Below are 16,315 nucleotides of genomic sequence, written 5' to 3' on the forward strand. Positions count from 1 at the left end.
GGAAGGGGATCTTTAGATACTACTACTACTTTCTTTCCATTTGGGTAACGGGGAATGAAAGAATAATGGGTGAAAAATTCTAGATTTTTGCTAGTAAAGGAATTCTCAAAATTCTCCAAGTCAGGCTTCAGCAATATGTGAACCGTGAACTTCCAGATGTTCAAATTGATTTTAGAAAAGGCAGAGGCACCAGAGATCAAATTGCCAACATCTGCTGGATCATCAAAAAAGCAAGAGAATTCCAGAAAAAAAAACTATTTCTGCTTTATTGACTATGCCAAAGCCTTTGACAGTGTGGATCATAATAAACTGTGGAAAATTCTGAAAGAGACGGGAATACCAGACCACCTGACCTGCCTCTTGAGAAACCTGTATGCAGGTTAGGAAGCAACAGTTAGAACTGGACATGGAACAATCGACTGGTTCCAAATAGGAAAAGGAGTACATCAAGGCTGTATATTGTCACCCTACTTACTTAACTTATATGCAGAGTACATCATGAGGAACGCTGGGCTGGAAGAAGCACAAGCGGGAATCAAGATTGCCGGAAGAAATGTCAATAACCTCAGATATGCACATGACACCACCCTTATGGCAGAAAGTGAAGAAGAACTAAAGAGCCTCTTGACAAAAGTGAAAGAGAAGAGTGAAAAAGTTGGCTTAAAGCACAACATTCAGAAAACTAAGATCATGGCATCTGGTCCCATCGCTTCATGTGAAATTGATGGGGAAACAGTGGAAACAAGGCTGACTTTATCTGAGGGGGCTCCAAAATCACTGCAGATGCTGATTGCAGCCATGAAATTAAAAGATGCTTACTCCTTGGAAGGAAAGTTATGACCAACCTAGATAGCATATTAAAAAGCAGAGACATTACTTTGCCAACCAAGCTCCGTCTAGTCAAGGCTATGGTTTTTCCCGTGGTCATGTATGGATGTGAGAGTTGGACTGTGAAGAAAACTGAGTGCCGAAGAATTGATGCTTTTGAACTGTGGTGCTGGAGAAGACTCTTGAGAGTCCCTTGGACTGCAAGGAGATCCAACTAGTCCATCCTAAAGGAGATCAGTCCTGGGTGTTAATTGGAAGGACTGATGTTGAAGCTGAAACTCCAATACTTTGGCCACCTCATGCAAAGAGTCAACTCATTGGAAAAGACCCTGATGCTGGGAGGGATTGGGGGCAGGAGGAGAAGGGGATGACAGAGAATGAGATGGCTGGATGGCATCACCGACTCGATGGACATGAGTCTGGGTAAACTCCGGGAGTTGGTGATGGACAGGGAGGCCTGGCGTGCTGCAATTCATGGGATCACAAAAAGTCGGACACGACTGAGCGACTGAACTGAACTGAGTAATTACTATAATGCATATTTGTCAAAATTACCTAAAAATAAAATCAATGGCTTTTATTCTTCTAAATTTCAAAAAACAAGAGCAACATAGTAGACTGGATCAGTAATTTTGGCCTTTGAATTCTCCAGGGAAGTTAAATGCCATAATCTCATGCATACAATAAATTGGCAATGTAGCCATTATTAAAATTCAGAACTGCATGGGTTGGAAGAATTATAGGTAAAATGACCATACTGCCCAAAGCAATCTAAAGATTCAATGCAATCCCTACTGAAATACCAATGGCATTTTTCACAGAACTAGAACAAGTATTTTTAAAATGTTTCTGGAAATACCAAAGACCCTGAATAGCCAAAACAATCATGAAAAAGAAGAACAAAGCTAGAGGCATAACACTCCTTGACTTCAGACCATGCTATAAGCTACAGAAATCAAAACAGTATGCAGTGACATAAATAGAGACATAGATCAATGCAACAGAATAGAGAGTCCAGAAATAAACTCACACACCTATGATCGATTAATCTGCAACAAAGGTGACAAGAATATACTAAAGCGAAAAGGGGAGTCTCTTCCATAAGTGGTGCTGGGAAAACTGGACAGTTGCATGTAATAGAATGAAATTTTCTAACATCATATATAAATATAAACTCAAAATGAATTAAAGACCTACATATAGGACCATAAACCATAAAACTTCTAGAAGAGAACATAGGTGGAACACTCTTTGACATAAATCAAAGCAATGTGTTTTGGGATTTGTCTCCTAAGGCAAAGGAAACAGAAGCAAAAATAAACAGATCAGACCTAATTAAAATGAAAAGCTCTATCACAGCAAAGGTAACCATCAACATAATGAAAAGACAGCCTATTAAATTGGAGAAAATATTTTTCAAATGATATGACTAATAGGGAGTTAATATCCAAAATATATAAACAGCCCATATATCTCATCATCTAAAAAACAAACAACCCACTTAAAAAAATGGGCAGAAGACCTGAATAGACACTTTTCCAAAGAAGACATACAGATGGTCAACTAGCACATGAAAAGATGTTCAATATCACTAATTATCAGAGTATCAAAACCCCAATGAGATACCATCTCACATCTATCAAAAATATGTATCATGAAAAAGACTACAAATAACACATGTTGGAAAGGGTGCGGACAAAATGAAACCCTTGTACACTGTCAGAAGTTAAGAAAATTGGTGCAAGCACTATGGAAAACAGAATGGAGGTTCCTCAAAAGAATAAAAATATAACTCAGCAATTCCATACTTGGGTGTATATCTGAAGAAAATGAAAATATTGCCACAAAAAATATATATACACCACAATGTTCACAGCAGAATATTTTATAGTACACAAGATATGGAAGCAACCTAAGTATTCATCAACAGGCAAATGTATTAAATAAAGATGTGGAAAATATATATTTGTATACATACACACACATATATATATCTACACACACATACACAATGGAGTATTCCGTTCCGTCGCTCAGTCGTGTCCGACTCTTTGCGACCCCGTGGACTGTAGCCTACCAGGCTTCTCCGTCCATGGGATTCTCCAGGCTAGAATACTGGAGTGGGTTACCGTTTCCTTCTCCAAATGGAGTATTCAGTTCAGTTCAGTTCAGTCGCTCAGTCGTGTCCGACTCTCCGCGACCCCATGAATCACAGCACGCCAGGCCTCCCTGTCCATCACCAACTCCCGGAGTTCACTCAAACTCATGTCCACTCACCCATAAAAAATAATGAAATATTGTCATTTTCAACAACATGGATGGGCTTAAAGAGTATTATGCTTAGTGAAATATGTCTTACAAAAACAAATATTGGATGATATCACTTACATTTGCAATCAAAAAATAAAATAGTGAATTTAACAAAAAAGGAACACATTTATGGGGAACAAACTAGTAGTTACCAATGGAGAAAGGTAGGGGAAAGTGGCAAGATAGGGGTATGGGATTAAGAGGTACAAACTACTATGTATAAAATAAATAAGTTACAAGGATATATATATATATAGTATAACACAGGGAATGTAACAAATATTTTATAATAAATATAAATGGAATATAACCTTGAAAATTGTGAATCACTATATTGTACACCTGAAACATAATACTATAAATCAACTATACCTCAACTAAAAAAAAAAAAAAAAACACCTCAGAATTCTTTGACTCCAAATTCATGTTCTTTCCATTGTACCTATTGCTTCTCACTAGTATTCCTCTCCCTCTAAATATAAGAAAAACTAACTCAAATAGACTGGTATACCATATGGTCCTCTTCAACAGGATGAGGAAATAAGACTAATATGATCATTATGAATATGTAAGAGGAACCCATTCAAACACAAGAATGTTTTAAATAAATTATCACAGTAGTTTATAGCTTAAGATCCCAAGAGGTATAGCCTAGTAGAGTACAGAAATTCTACTAGACAAGTAGTAAAATGACACTATCTTGTTACTTTAGACAAGTTAACCAACAAATACAGGAAATACAAATAAAAGCTGGATATTAATTCTTATTTCAAATAAGTATGTTTTACATAGCCGAAAGTATTAAATCATTCTATATTTATTTCCTGTTTGAAGTATTTATCTTATGTTACATTATTGTCTGAAAGGAAATCTTAGTTCTCTAATTCCATATTTTTTTTAAAAAAGATTACATACCATAGTGCAATTTGACAATAAATGGATGATTTACTTCCACCAGTATATCCCTCTCCATCTTTGTCCGAATTCTGTCTCGAACTAAAAATTACAGAAGGGTAGAGTATATTGTTCTTGTATATAATTTCAGTAGAGATCCCATCAATAATTCACCAAACACAAATATAGAAATTTAAAATATAACTTTGTAAGTGCATGAATTTGAAGTCAATATTCCTAGGCAGTAATTATCATAGTCTAAAAGCTAACAAATTCAGTTTAGATCTAGAGATGGGTTAAGTGCCACAGTGTTATTTGGCAGATAAGCATTATATATTAGTGTTCAAATGAGTTTGCTGATTAAAACGTAGCACAGTGTTACTGTTATCACAGCCTGGAAGTCAGTGTATATAAGTGTATGCAGGTGGCTGTGCCTTCTCAATATGTAATACCAACAGATGGAACAGAAAAAATAAGAATCTTGAAGAAAAAGAATATAGTTTAATAAAACAAGTTCACTTTAAATTAAATAAAACATATCACTTTTTATCCCATTAATTCTTTTTTACCAGGATACACTCTCACTAAATTAGGGTATATGTCAATATCAAACCTAGAAATATCACTTACCACTAGAAAGCTGCAACAATTACTAATGTTAAAAGGAAACTAAATCTACTCATATAGGCAGTACATGGCACATTTCTTAAAGCAAGCTTAACCAACTTTTATTTCAATAAGCTTTCTGATCTTCTACCTTTTAAAGAAGCTTTTTTTAACACCTTCATTGCATAGAGTTGTCCAGCATCAGGACCAGTCTTCTTTCTAACGAGAAATACCTAATAGGAGAATTAAAATTTAAAAAGTGAAATTACATCCCAAGCCGTCACTGCTATATATATACATTAGCATATACAAATAGCCCTACATATTCTCTAATTGTATAAAGATATACCTTTCCCTATAAATTATACTTAGTTTACACTTTCTCACTTTCATTCACTTAGTAAATCACATGCTCATCCTACTGTGGAAAAGAAAATTTAAAAGAACATTTGAAAAGTTGGTGATGTAAGAGATAAATAATACAATGAAAGACAATTTGAGCTAAGCAAGCTCCTTATAAGACACAAGCTCCTTTTTGTTTTTTTAATATGGAGCTGCTGCTGCTAAGTCACTTCAGTCGTGTCCGACTCTGTGTGACCCCATAGATAGCAGCCCACCAGGCTCCCCCGTCCTTGGGATTCTCCAGACAAGAACAGTGGAGTGGGTTGCCATTTCCTTCTCCATTGTGTGAAAGTGAAGTTGCTCAGTCGTGTCCGACCCTTAGCGACCCCACAGATTGCAGCCTACCAGGCTCCTCCATCCATGGGATTTTCTAGGCGATAGTACTGGAGTGGATTGCGATTGCCTTCTCCGTAATATGGAGCAAACAAATCTAATTACTGTTAATTTGACACCTTCATTTCTAGTTTCCTATTGGTCCATTTTAGAAGTTACCAGGTATTTTATTTTCTAATAGGGTTTCCCAGGTGACTCAAACGTTAAAGAATCTGCCTGCAATGCAGGAGACCTAGGCCCATACCGTGGTCATGAAGACAAGGAGGAAAATGCAACCCACTTCAGTATTCTTGCCTGGAGAATTCCATGGACAGAGGAGCCTGGAGGGCTAGAGTCCATGGGGTGGCAAAGAGTCAAACAAGAATGAGTGACTAAAATTTTCACTTTATTTTCTAATAAGATATCAGAGGCAATTCTTATCCATCTGCCAAGTGAAAGAATCATAATGGCGAATATTTCAATAAAAAAAATGAAAGTTACCCATTAAGCTTAAAGTAATAATTTCTCATATTTTCAAACCAGTAAATGATTCATTAAAGGTAAGTTTTAAAAAGCCTCAGTTATAAAGATAAATATGAGTATATTATAGTTTCATAACAGCTATTTACAATTAAAGGGTTGTTTCCAGTTTTAAATTAGTGTTCACTGCCTCAACCTGCCATCCTCAGCTCTAACAAGCTCTATTCAAATGCTGATAAATTTAAAATGTGATCAAATTAACTAATTTGTATACATAAAACTGCAGATTGGAGAGCTTCTAAGTATTTTTTTTTAATTTTTCCTATGTTAGAGCTTAAAATTCTTTATTTCATATATTCTATGTGATAATTATACATCAGCCAACTGGGCAAGTGGGGGGGTTCATTTAATCATTACTTAATCTCTCCTTCTCCTATTCTTGTATCAGACCTAAACTCAAGGACCATTTCAGTTTTATAGACTTTCACACTATCTATCATAGTGCTTCTCATACTTTGTGTGTAGACCAACCAGTCTTTTTTTCACCCTTTCCTTCAAATCCATTGCATACCATTACTTACTATTTCATCAGTGAAAAACCATGGACTTATATGTATTTGTATAGCTGATTTCAGTCTATATCAGTTTTTAAAAAGCAGATTAACTGCCATAATATACACACAAAAGCTTCAAAGTTGAAACAAATGGCATGAACCCTAAGTACCAGACTTAGTTTTCATTCAATTTTAATGACATGGAAAAATAGATGTTGATAAACAGTTTCCTTTTTTTCTAATCAATATCAGGTGATCAAGATATTGACAACAAAGGAGTCAAGTCATTTCATGAGTGATAACGCCATTACAAGTAGAAGTATCTTTCTCAGTTTCTTCCAAGAAAGCACTTCTCAATTATTTTTGGTCTCAAGAATTCTTTTACAAACTTAAAAATTACTGATGATTCCAAAGTACTTTTGTTTTTGTGGGTTACAACTACTTATATTTACTGTATTAGAAATTACAGCAAAAAATTAACTATGTATTTATTGATTAAAAATAAACTTATTACATGTGAATATAATTTTTTTATAAAAATGACTATATTTTTTCAAAAAAAAAACCAAAAAAGTCACTGAGAAGACTGGCACTGATTTACATTTCTACAAGTCCCTCATATCTGGCTTAACATAAAATAGTTGGATTCTCGTATCTGCTTCTACATTCAATCTGTTGCAATTAAATTGCTTTGCTTAAATTATAAGAAATCAGGCTTCACACAGTTATGTATTTGGAAAAGGGAGAAGTATTTTAATAGCCTTTTCATATAATTGTGGTTATTCTTCTTTAATATGACACAAGAATTTGACAAGGAGAAGTTTCTTAAAGATTAGTTGCAGTGAAAAATCTGAAACCACATCAATTAACTGTCCACATTCTTTTACATAATAATCCACTGGTCTATGGGACATGTTGAATGGATTTTGCACTGATGGCTGATTTAATAACATCATGTGTTTGTCAACTCAAAAGCACTGGTTCACTGAGTTATGCAGATCTTCCAAAAAGTCTTTTGAGTACTGAGAACATGTTGAGCACAGTGGCAAATAAAAATTGGCCAAAATTCTAATTTTTTGCTTTGAAGCTCAAATTTTATCATTGGCTAAAATACTAAGTTGTTTTCCATGAAATAACAGGTTCACTCTATTCATTTTTGAGGAAAACATCTACGAAATGCTCAAGTTTAAATAATCATAATTTGTCAATCATTCTTTCATGGAAAAATGACATTTCATGAAAAAAGTGTCTAGTGTAGCTCACAATTCAAAACACTTCACAAGCATTCTGTCTTGACACAATCATATTTTTTGGTGCGCAGTTAAAGTACTTTGGCTACTTCTCATTTCATCCCACAATATTAAAAAGAAGCATACTCAAGGATTGATATTTAATAAATCTAATAATTGTTAACACCTCATCAAGGACATTCTTAAGTAAAACTTGTATTTTTCTAACTATGTGTGGCAGTGAAGGTCATAATGATTACTGATAGTTTAAAATCACTTCCTGGATTGTGCCAAAGTGCCAAAAAATTTACAAATAATATCTTAGCATTATTATAACAGTCTTGTTCTTAAGGATTCCCTGAAAGTGTCTGTGGATGTCCAAGGGTAGTAAGATCACACTTTGAGAACTACTGTTCTAGAACACAGTCTTTAGTGGGGCCGAAAATAATGGAATACAGAGGGTAAAAAGAGGCAATTAAGGAAGGAAGAAAACAATAGTCCAGGTTTTCTGAAAAGACACACAAAGAGGCCACTGTTTCCCTTTCTCTTAAAACATCTAATAGAAGCCATCATTCACAGTCTAGGGAAGTGACTGTTTATTTTTTCATTACCTGATTTGTTCTTTTCAGGTCTAATGGATGAACTTTCCCAGCATAAAAAAAAAAAAAATCATCTCACTCTACTCTTCCCATTATCAACTACAGAAGCTGCGTGATTTCAAATTACTGTTATCCAAAAATGTACCTCTCCTGATGAGAGGTTTCTTTACAACCACCCTAATCCAATTCTCAAAAATTGTTCAAAAGAGAAATGAATGAGTGAATTACTCCAACATACATTCTCTCTGTCATATGGACTTCATTAAGAAGTATTTGCTGGCTGAAATGAAGTGAAAAACTGCCCAGTTTTAACACAAATTGGAAAGAAGGGACCAACTGCAAGAAATTTTAAGTTGCAAACACATATACTTAATTACTTAAGAGGGCAAGGGTTTTATATTTTCAAAAATTAATTTTTAAGTCCTATAGTTAAAGGTTTTACTATCACAAAAGCAAAACAAAGGAATGTTAAAATGTATGCTTTATGTAAATATGACTTGACATGTGAAATATATGAAAGGCTAGTCTGATAATGCCAAAGATGTTTTCATGTGTTTTATTGTGTCTTAAAATAAATAAGTTATTTAGTATACTTTATTTTAAATCACACATTACTTAATGTGCTTATTACAGAATTTTATATGCATCTTTTGATGGCTCAGTGGTAAAAAATCTGCCTGCCAAAGCAGGAGACATAGGTTTGATCCTGAGGTTGGGAAGATCCCCTGGAGAAGGAAGTGACTACTCACACCAGTATTCTTGCCTGGGAAATCCCATGGACACAGGAGCCTGGTGGGCTATAGTCCATGGGGTCGCAAAAGAGTCAGGCACAACTTAGCAACTAAACAACAACAACAAAAGTCGTTTGGTATACTTCATTTCAATCCACACATTACTCGATGTGCTTACTACAGAATTTTATATGCATCTTTTATGATAATACATGCATCTTTAAAATACAATTTTACAACTGATTTTCATAGAATTTTTCCTGATAAAATAGATTGTATAGATACTCAATGTCACAAAGGTTAATATATGCTAAAATACATTTATTGCATTTTAACAATAGAACTTTCATAGAAAAACTTATAAATAAGACTACAGCTCAAAGTTTATTGGAATTGCTCCTACACTTATCTGATTCATAGCCTTGGCCAAATTCCTGACTAGGTTTGGCATACATATAACAAGTCCCAACCACACAATGCCTACGCAAATCATGTAATACTGACAAGAGAGTGTTTTCACATCATAGGAAGAAAAAAATCAGCCACCTCCTTAATATTTCTTTGGTTGATGACCTTCATAAGGATCACTACTCTGTATTTTAGCATTAGGATTTTTTTAAAGGGCTTCTATGATATCCTTGTTAAATCAAAATTCCTGCACAAAGCTGAGCGTTCCCTGAATTTTTTAAGGACCACATTGACAACTTGTCAGCATGTTTCTATATTTAGTGTGAAGATGTTATTGAATATATTTCATTATGTTATACTATATTTTCTTTATGAAGCTCCATAAGAAAAATTTCTCTTGTCTTTTTGATATGTTTCTTAAAGATTCTGTCAAAAATTATACAATTAAATGTATTAGCCTCTTTATAATGCGGCCAAAAATTCTGAGGCCATTATACCATGCATTTGTGAACAACAGAGTTTATTCCTGGCTTCAACTCATCTTTCCTGTTCTAATTTTTCTGCTTCCATCATCTTCCCCACTTATTCTTTATTTTATTTTCTTTAGTATTCATTTATGAAAGCTTCAAATCCTTTCTGGAACAAAGATGGATATAAATAAATACACATATGGATAAGTGTGTGTGTGTATCAAATAACAAGACAGATACTTTTAATGGCTTGAAATGTTTGCCTGGTGGGATTTTATTTAAGTCAATATGCAAGCATTTATACATTGGGGATATAAAAGAAATTCATCTCTGTTCTTGTCATAAAAATAGTATGTAATTTTTTTTAATACTGTACTTTTAGTAACTTTAAAAAATAAAGGCATTCAGGATGCACATGCCTCCTCTACAGGTCAGTTCTATAAATACACTCCCCCCACAAACACACAGATACACACATCTATTAAAAGTTCCTTCTAGTTTTACTCCCCCCAGCATAACTATTCAAGTCCTATCTCCTTGTCATCATATATCTCTCGTACCAATTCACTACCAAACAATAATCCACCCCAGTTTGTCCTTTTTGTGTCCTGAAAATGTTTCTCTACATTTTACAGGTTGTATTTTATACTGCACAGATATCAGATTACTTTAAGACAATTAACGTCTAATTTATTTTTTTTCTCTCACAAAATTTATTTATCTATTTTTTAGCTTTAACATCTACTTTATATTCATCAATGTTACTTTAAAAGTGGTATACACAAACCTGGTGTTCAATAAATGTCTTTCTTTTAAAATATTTCAGAGCATAATAAGCACTGCTCAGCTGCCTTAATTTCCCCTATGAAACTAAATCTCAGCTACCCTAAAATTAGAAATTAGTAGCTTTCTCACTATCTTCCTTCCCTTAAATTGCTGTTCTTGCTGTTTCCTAAATGTTGTTACTTAATACCTGTATGTAATATTTTTCGTATCTTAGATGATAGGTATACAAAATTCAGGAACCAGACCTACAAACTTCTTTCTTAATAATCATGTACCAGTAAGCACTGAATAACCAATTTTAATAATGGGTGTCAGAGTTTATCCTCCTCAATTTTGCTTTTTCCCTTGAAATTAAAGTCCTCTGAAAGTAGTTTTATATAATCCCTATATTACCCAGTACTTACCATAGCTGTACATTCACATTTTTTATAACAGATGATAGATTGATAATTCATGCATTCATACATGAATTGATACATGCATTCTGACTTCTGTGATAGAGCTAAGGAAAAAATCACCAAGAGAAAGCTGAGATCATGACAGCATGTGAACAGAGAAAGATCTCTTTTACAAAACTCAAACTTTCTTGATTTAAGCAGCAAATAAATAGCATGTTATGTATTATCCTGGAGAAATCACTGATCCCAGGAAATTAGAAAACGTTGATTTAAGAGAAGTATAAAGAAATGGGATTTAAAAAATGACAAAAAAGGAGTGAAATTAGACCTTCCTTTGCGTGTATCATTTGATAATTTAGAAATGGCACATTTACCAGATTTCTACCTATGTGTTCAAATTTTTGCTAAATGTTTAAAAGAAAAACAAATGAGGGAAAAAGCATTCATTACCTTTCCAAAGGATCCCTGACCAAGAACTTTGAGCAACTCAAATTGTGCAGGATCTGCTTTCTCATATCCTTCCTTAACATGATGAGTAATAGGGATTTCTTTAACAACTCCTTCATCCTGTAAAAAGAAATCCAAGCAATATTCAAATATAGTTACAACATCTTATGACTAGCTCCATTTAGAACCAGAAATCACAACAGAAATAATTTAATGCCTAACTCTTTCAATCTAGCACAGAGTTTAATGGGCTACCAACATCCCCATTTCCTGGGTTTTGTAACACACAGATAATACCACAACCTCTATAATTTCATGGAAACAGAAGCATACAAAATCTGTGCTTCAGCTTCTGTTCCAACTAAGTAGAGATAGAAAAAAAAAAAATCAACAACTGAAAGAGTTGCCTTTTAAAACCTTCACAGGTACATGCAGAGAAGGTAAAAAACCTTGTAAATTGTGACATGACAAAAACTGTGAACCTCAAGAGTTCTTTCATTATACTATTTTAAATAGTCAGTGATATACAAATATTTAAATATCCAGCTATTCATATCATTGGAAAAGAAACTGGCATGGATAAACAAAATCTGCAAAGCCCAAACATATTTCCAGGCCATATGCCTACTTTTATTGAAATTTTACATACACTGATAAATCATATGCCAAATTTCCTACCAACTGGGTCAGGCAGAAGGCACGCCACCCTGGAACTGTTTCTACTCCTTGATATAGGACTCTATATCAAGACTACACTCAGATGAATTGTAATTTTAGCCCCCCACACAGTAGTAAGGATAAAAAGAAAATTCAGATGTATTACGTATCACAAAATAACAAGAGCTGGGATATATTATCCAAAATTCTGACTGTATAGGGGAGAAAACTGAGACCCACAGAGTTTAAGTTCACATGACTAGCTAATCACAATGTCTAGAAGTCTTGGTAGCTTTCCATAATATCATATTAATTCTGGTCTGGATGGCAAAAATATTCTCAATCAATTCACCTTTTAATTAACTCATTAACCAATGGTGACTGTGGCCAAAGTGGACAAGAGTATGGTCCCAAGTAAGTTAGGCTTCATGGTAGCTAAAATAACTACACTGTTATATAATAAAGCAGAGTAATTTTAGCTTTAGGTATTAGGACTCATTAATCAGTCAGAAATGAAGTATCAGTTCTGAAAAACATGGCCCTGGATGTTCCTTTTTTTAATATTTATTTTTAATTGATTGATGATTGCTTTACAATATTGGTTTGATTTCTGTCATACATCACCATGAATTAATCATAGGTGTACATATGTCCCCTCCCTCTTGAATCTCCCTCCCACTTACCGCCCATTCCTATCCCTCTAGGTTATTACAGAGTCCCAGTTTGAGTCCCCTGCAAATTCTCATTGGTTATCTATTTACATATGTTAGTGTATATGCATCCATGCTACTCTCCCCATTCACCTCACCCTCTCCCTCTTCTCCCCGACCCTTGTCCATAAGTCTGTTCTCTAGGTCTGGATCTCCATTGCTGCTCTGTAAACAGATATGTCAGCACCATCTTTCTAAATTCTATACATATGTATTAATACACGGTATTTACTTTTCTCTTTCTGACTTACTTCACTCTGTATAATAGGCTCTAGGTCCATCTACCTCATTAGAACTGACTCAAAAGCATTCCTTTCATGGCTGAGTAGTATTCCATTGTATATATGTATCACAGCTTCTTTATCCATTCCTCAGTCGATGGACTTCTGGTTCCTTCCATGCCCTGCCTATTGTAAATACTGCTGCAATGAACACTGGGGTACATGTATCTTTTTCACTTTTGGTTTCTTCAGGGTATATGCCTAGAAGTGGTATTGCTGGGCCACGTGATGGTTTTTTTCCTAGTTTTTAAGGAATCTCCATGCTGTCTTCCATAGTTGCTGTATCAATTTATATTCCCACCAGCAGTATAGGAGGGTTCCCTTTTCTCCACATCCTCTCCAATACTTGCTGTTTGTGGATTTTTTTATTATGGCCATTCTGTGTGGTATTGAGGTGATATCTTATTGTAGTTTTGATTTTCATTTCTGTAATGAGTGATGTTGAGCATCTCTTCGTGTATTTGTTAGCCACTTGTATGTCTTCTTTGGAGAAATTGTCTAGTTAGGTCTTTTGCCCACTGTGATTGGGTTGTTTGTTTTTCTGGTATTTACCATTGCAACTAAAAGAATAAAATACCTAGGAATTAACCTATATAAGGAGACAGAAGAACTATATACACAAAACTATAAGACAGCAAGGAAAGAAATCAAAGATGATATAATCAGATGGAGGGATATTCCATGCTCCTAGGTTGGAAGAATCAATATTGTGAAAATGATTATACCACCAAAAGCTATCTACAGATTAAATGCAGTCTCTATCAGATTACCAATGGCATTTTTCACAGAACTAGAACAAAAAATTTCACATTCGTATGGAATCACAAAAGACCCCAAATAGCCAAAACAATCTTGAGAAAGAAGAATGGAACTGGAGGAATAAACTTATCTGATTTCACACTATACCACAAAGCTACAAAGACAATATGGTACTGGCACAAAACCAGAAGTACAGACCAATGGAACATGATAGAAAGCCCACAGATCACCTCACGCACATATGGGCACCTCTTCTTTGACAAAGGAGGCAAGAACATAAAATGGGAAAAAGACAGTTTCTTCAATAAATGGTGCCAGAGGACCTGGACAACTATGTGCAAAAAAATGAAATTAGAATACTTCCTAATACCATACACAAATATTAACTCGAAATGGATTAAAGACATAAATGTAAGACCAGAAACTACAAAACTCTTATAAGAAAACATAGGCAGAACACAGCATGACATAAATCATAGCAAGATCCCTTATGACCCACCTCCGAGAATAATGGAAACAAAAACAAATTAGTGAGATCTAATTAAACTTAAAAAGCAAAGGAAACTATAAACAAAGTGAAAACACAACGCTCAGAATGGGAGAATATAATAGCAAATGAAACAACTGACAAAGGATTAATTTCCAAGATATACAAGCAGCTTGTCCCTGGATGTTTCTTATACATCAAAAGAGTATTTCACTAGACACTTTTAAGTAGCTATGAGAGTGAGTTTTCTCTTTGAAAAGTGGTATTTTCTGTAAAAATGTTAAGGACTTTTTTAAATGCAAATACATAGGTTTTATAACTGACATTTTGGAATTACATTAAAGCATGGCATATCTTTATGCATCTTTGTAATATATGTATACCAAAAGCAACATCAAATTGTATACTCATTAATACTACAATTATCTGATTTTATACCACATATTATGAATTCAGTAAAAGTCCTCAAAGTATGGACTGTAACAAGAACATAACTTTTTGGGAGTTTTCTCCAGTGGAAAGAATACTGGTGGAAAAGTCACAGACTAAGTTTTGCTTCTAGCTCTGTCATTCATAAGCTAAGCAGCCTTGGCCAAATCACAAACCACTCTACCTCAGTGTTCCTACATAACAAAAATTACATTAGATTGTTCTTTAAGGTCCTCTCCAAGTCTGTGACATTATATTGAACACAATACAGTATTTTTATGTTTAATAAGGCACTTTAGTTTCTGCAACATTTACAATCATCATTAAAACATGGGTCATAACATCATTTTTTAAAAATGTTCAGAGCTAAGAAACAGCTATACTCTATCCTACTTAGTTTCACCAAAACTAAGCAAGTCTTTGAACAGAAATCTCTTTCTAATGACTCTTCTAATTAAAATCCATATATGCTCATCATTTAAAAATGCAATATGTCCTTCGATTTTTAGCAGTATTACACAATAAAATTTCTGACATGAAAATGCTCTAGATTAGAAAAGACTTTTCCTGATAGACAGCCACCATATAATACTGTCACATTGTGTCCTAACAGCTTATTACTTTGTCTTTCCCACTAGACAGTGAGCTTCCTGTATCCAGGTAATATCACATTAAACTCTGCATTCTTAATGCTTAGCACAATAATTGTTTGACGTTATGGGAGTGGACAGCCCAAAACAATCAAACCAATTTCATAAAATGGGAATGGAAAAATACTTATTTTTAAGAAGAAAGATTTGTAAAGGTAAAATCAGTAAGAATCTTCAAAATTATCTTTAATTACCTTTCAAAAAACAGAAAAATATGTATGAAGAATTTATTTTTTTAAATACGTAAAGGAAATGGGGAAACAGCAGATTCATTCAGAATAATGGAATTATGTCAAATTTGAATAGAACTGACTTTGTGATAACAATATATCTAAATTTAATAATACAAGCACTTTTTCCTTAGAGTGTGAGGAATATAAATAATTTTCCATATTATTCATTATGAGCATTTTTTTTTTTTTGGCCATATCATGTGGCATGTGGGATCTTAGTTCCTCAACCAGGTATTGAACTTGTGTCCCCTGCACTGGAAGCATGGAGTCTTAACCACTGGACAATCAGGGAATTTCCCATGATTCATATTTTCATTATACTGTGCTATACTCAACACAAAAGGCATAATGACCCCAGAATCTGTACTTTTAAAAAAATTTCTGATATTAACTTATTGACTGGCCATCTGCCTTTTATAGACATATGTTCCCAAACAAATAGCTATATGTATTACATTACTAAATTATGGCTAGTTTGCCTTTTAGACAGCAATTTACAAATGTTTTAGCTTTTTTTAATTTTCAGTCATATTATCCCACTTATTTTCTTTTTTTATTATTTCTATTTTTTAATTTAATTAATTTATTTATTTTACTTTACAATATTGTATTGGCTTTGCCATACATTGACTTGAGTCCGTCATGAGTGTACACG

The 16,315-nt window shown here is 34.0% G+C and overlaps 1 protein-coding gene across 7 annotated transcripts in view; it reads right to left on the reverse strand.

Annotated features, from left to right (window-relative positions):
* RPS6KA6 (ribosomal protein S6 kinase A6) overlaps positions 1-16,315 on the reverse strand; it is a 236,916-nt gene that overhangs the window by 157,230 nt on the left and 63,371 nt on the right. For 6 of the 7 annotated variants that reach the window (XM_055437957.2, XM_088833679.1, XM_055437960.2 and 3 more), the window contains 3 exons: positions 11,458-11,574; positions 4,790-4,871; positions 4,054-4,134 (listed from right to left, as the gene is read on the reverse strand). In XM_055437957.2, the coding sequence (XP_055293932.1) occupies positions 4,054-4,134; positions 4,790-4,871; positions 11,458-11,574 (280 nt within the window). Of the gene's footprint in view, positions 1-4,053; positions 4,135-4,789; positions 4,872-11,013; positions 11,112-11,457; positions 11,575-16,315 lie in introns of all 7 variants that reach the window. The other variant, XM_055437959.2, reaches the window with a different exon arrangement.

This window comes from Moschus berezovskii, chromosome X (genome assembly GCF_049115385.1).
Source record: "Moschus berezovskii isolate FMDL1 chromosome X, NW_MosBer_1.0, whole genome shotgun sequence".
In the NCBI taxonomy this organism is placed as follows: domain Eukaryota; kingdom Metazoa; phylum Chordata; class Mammalia; order Artiodactyla; family Moschidae; genus Moschus; species Moschus berezovskii.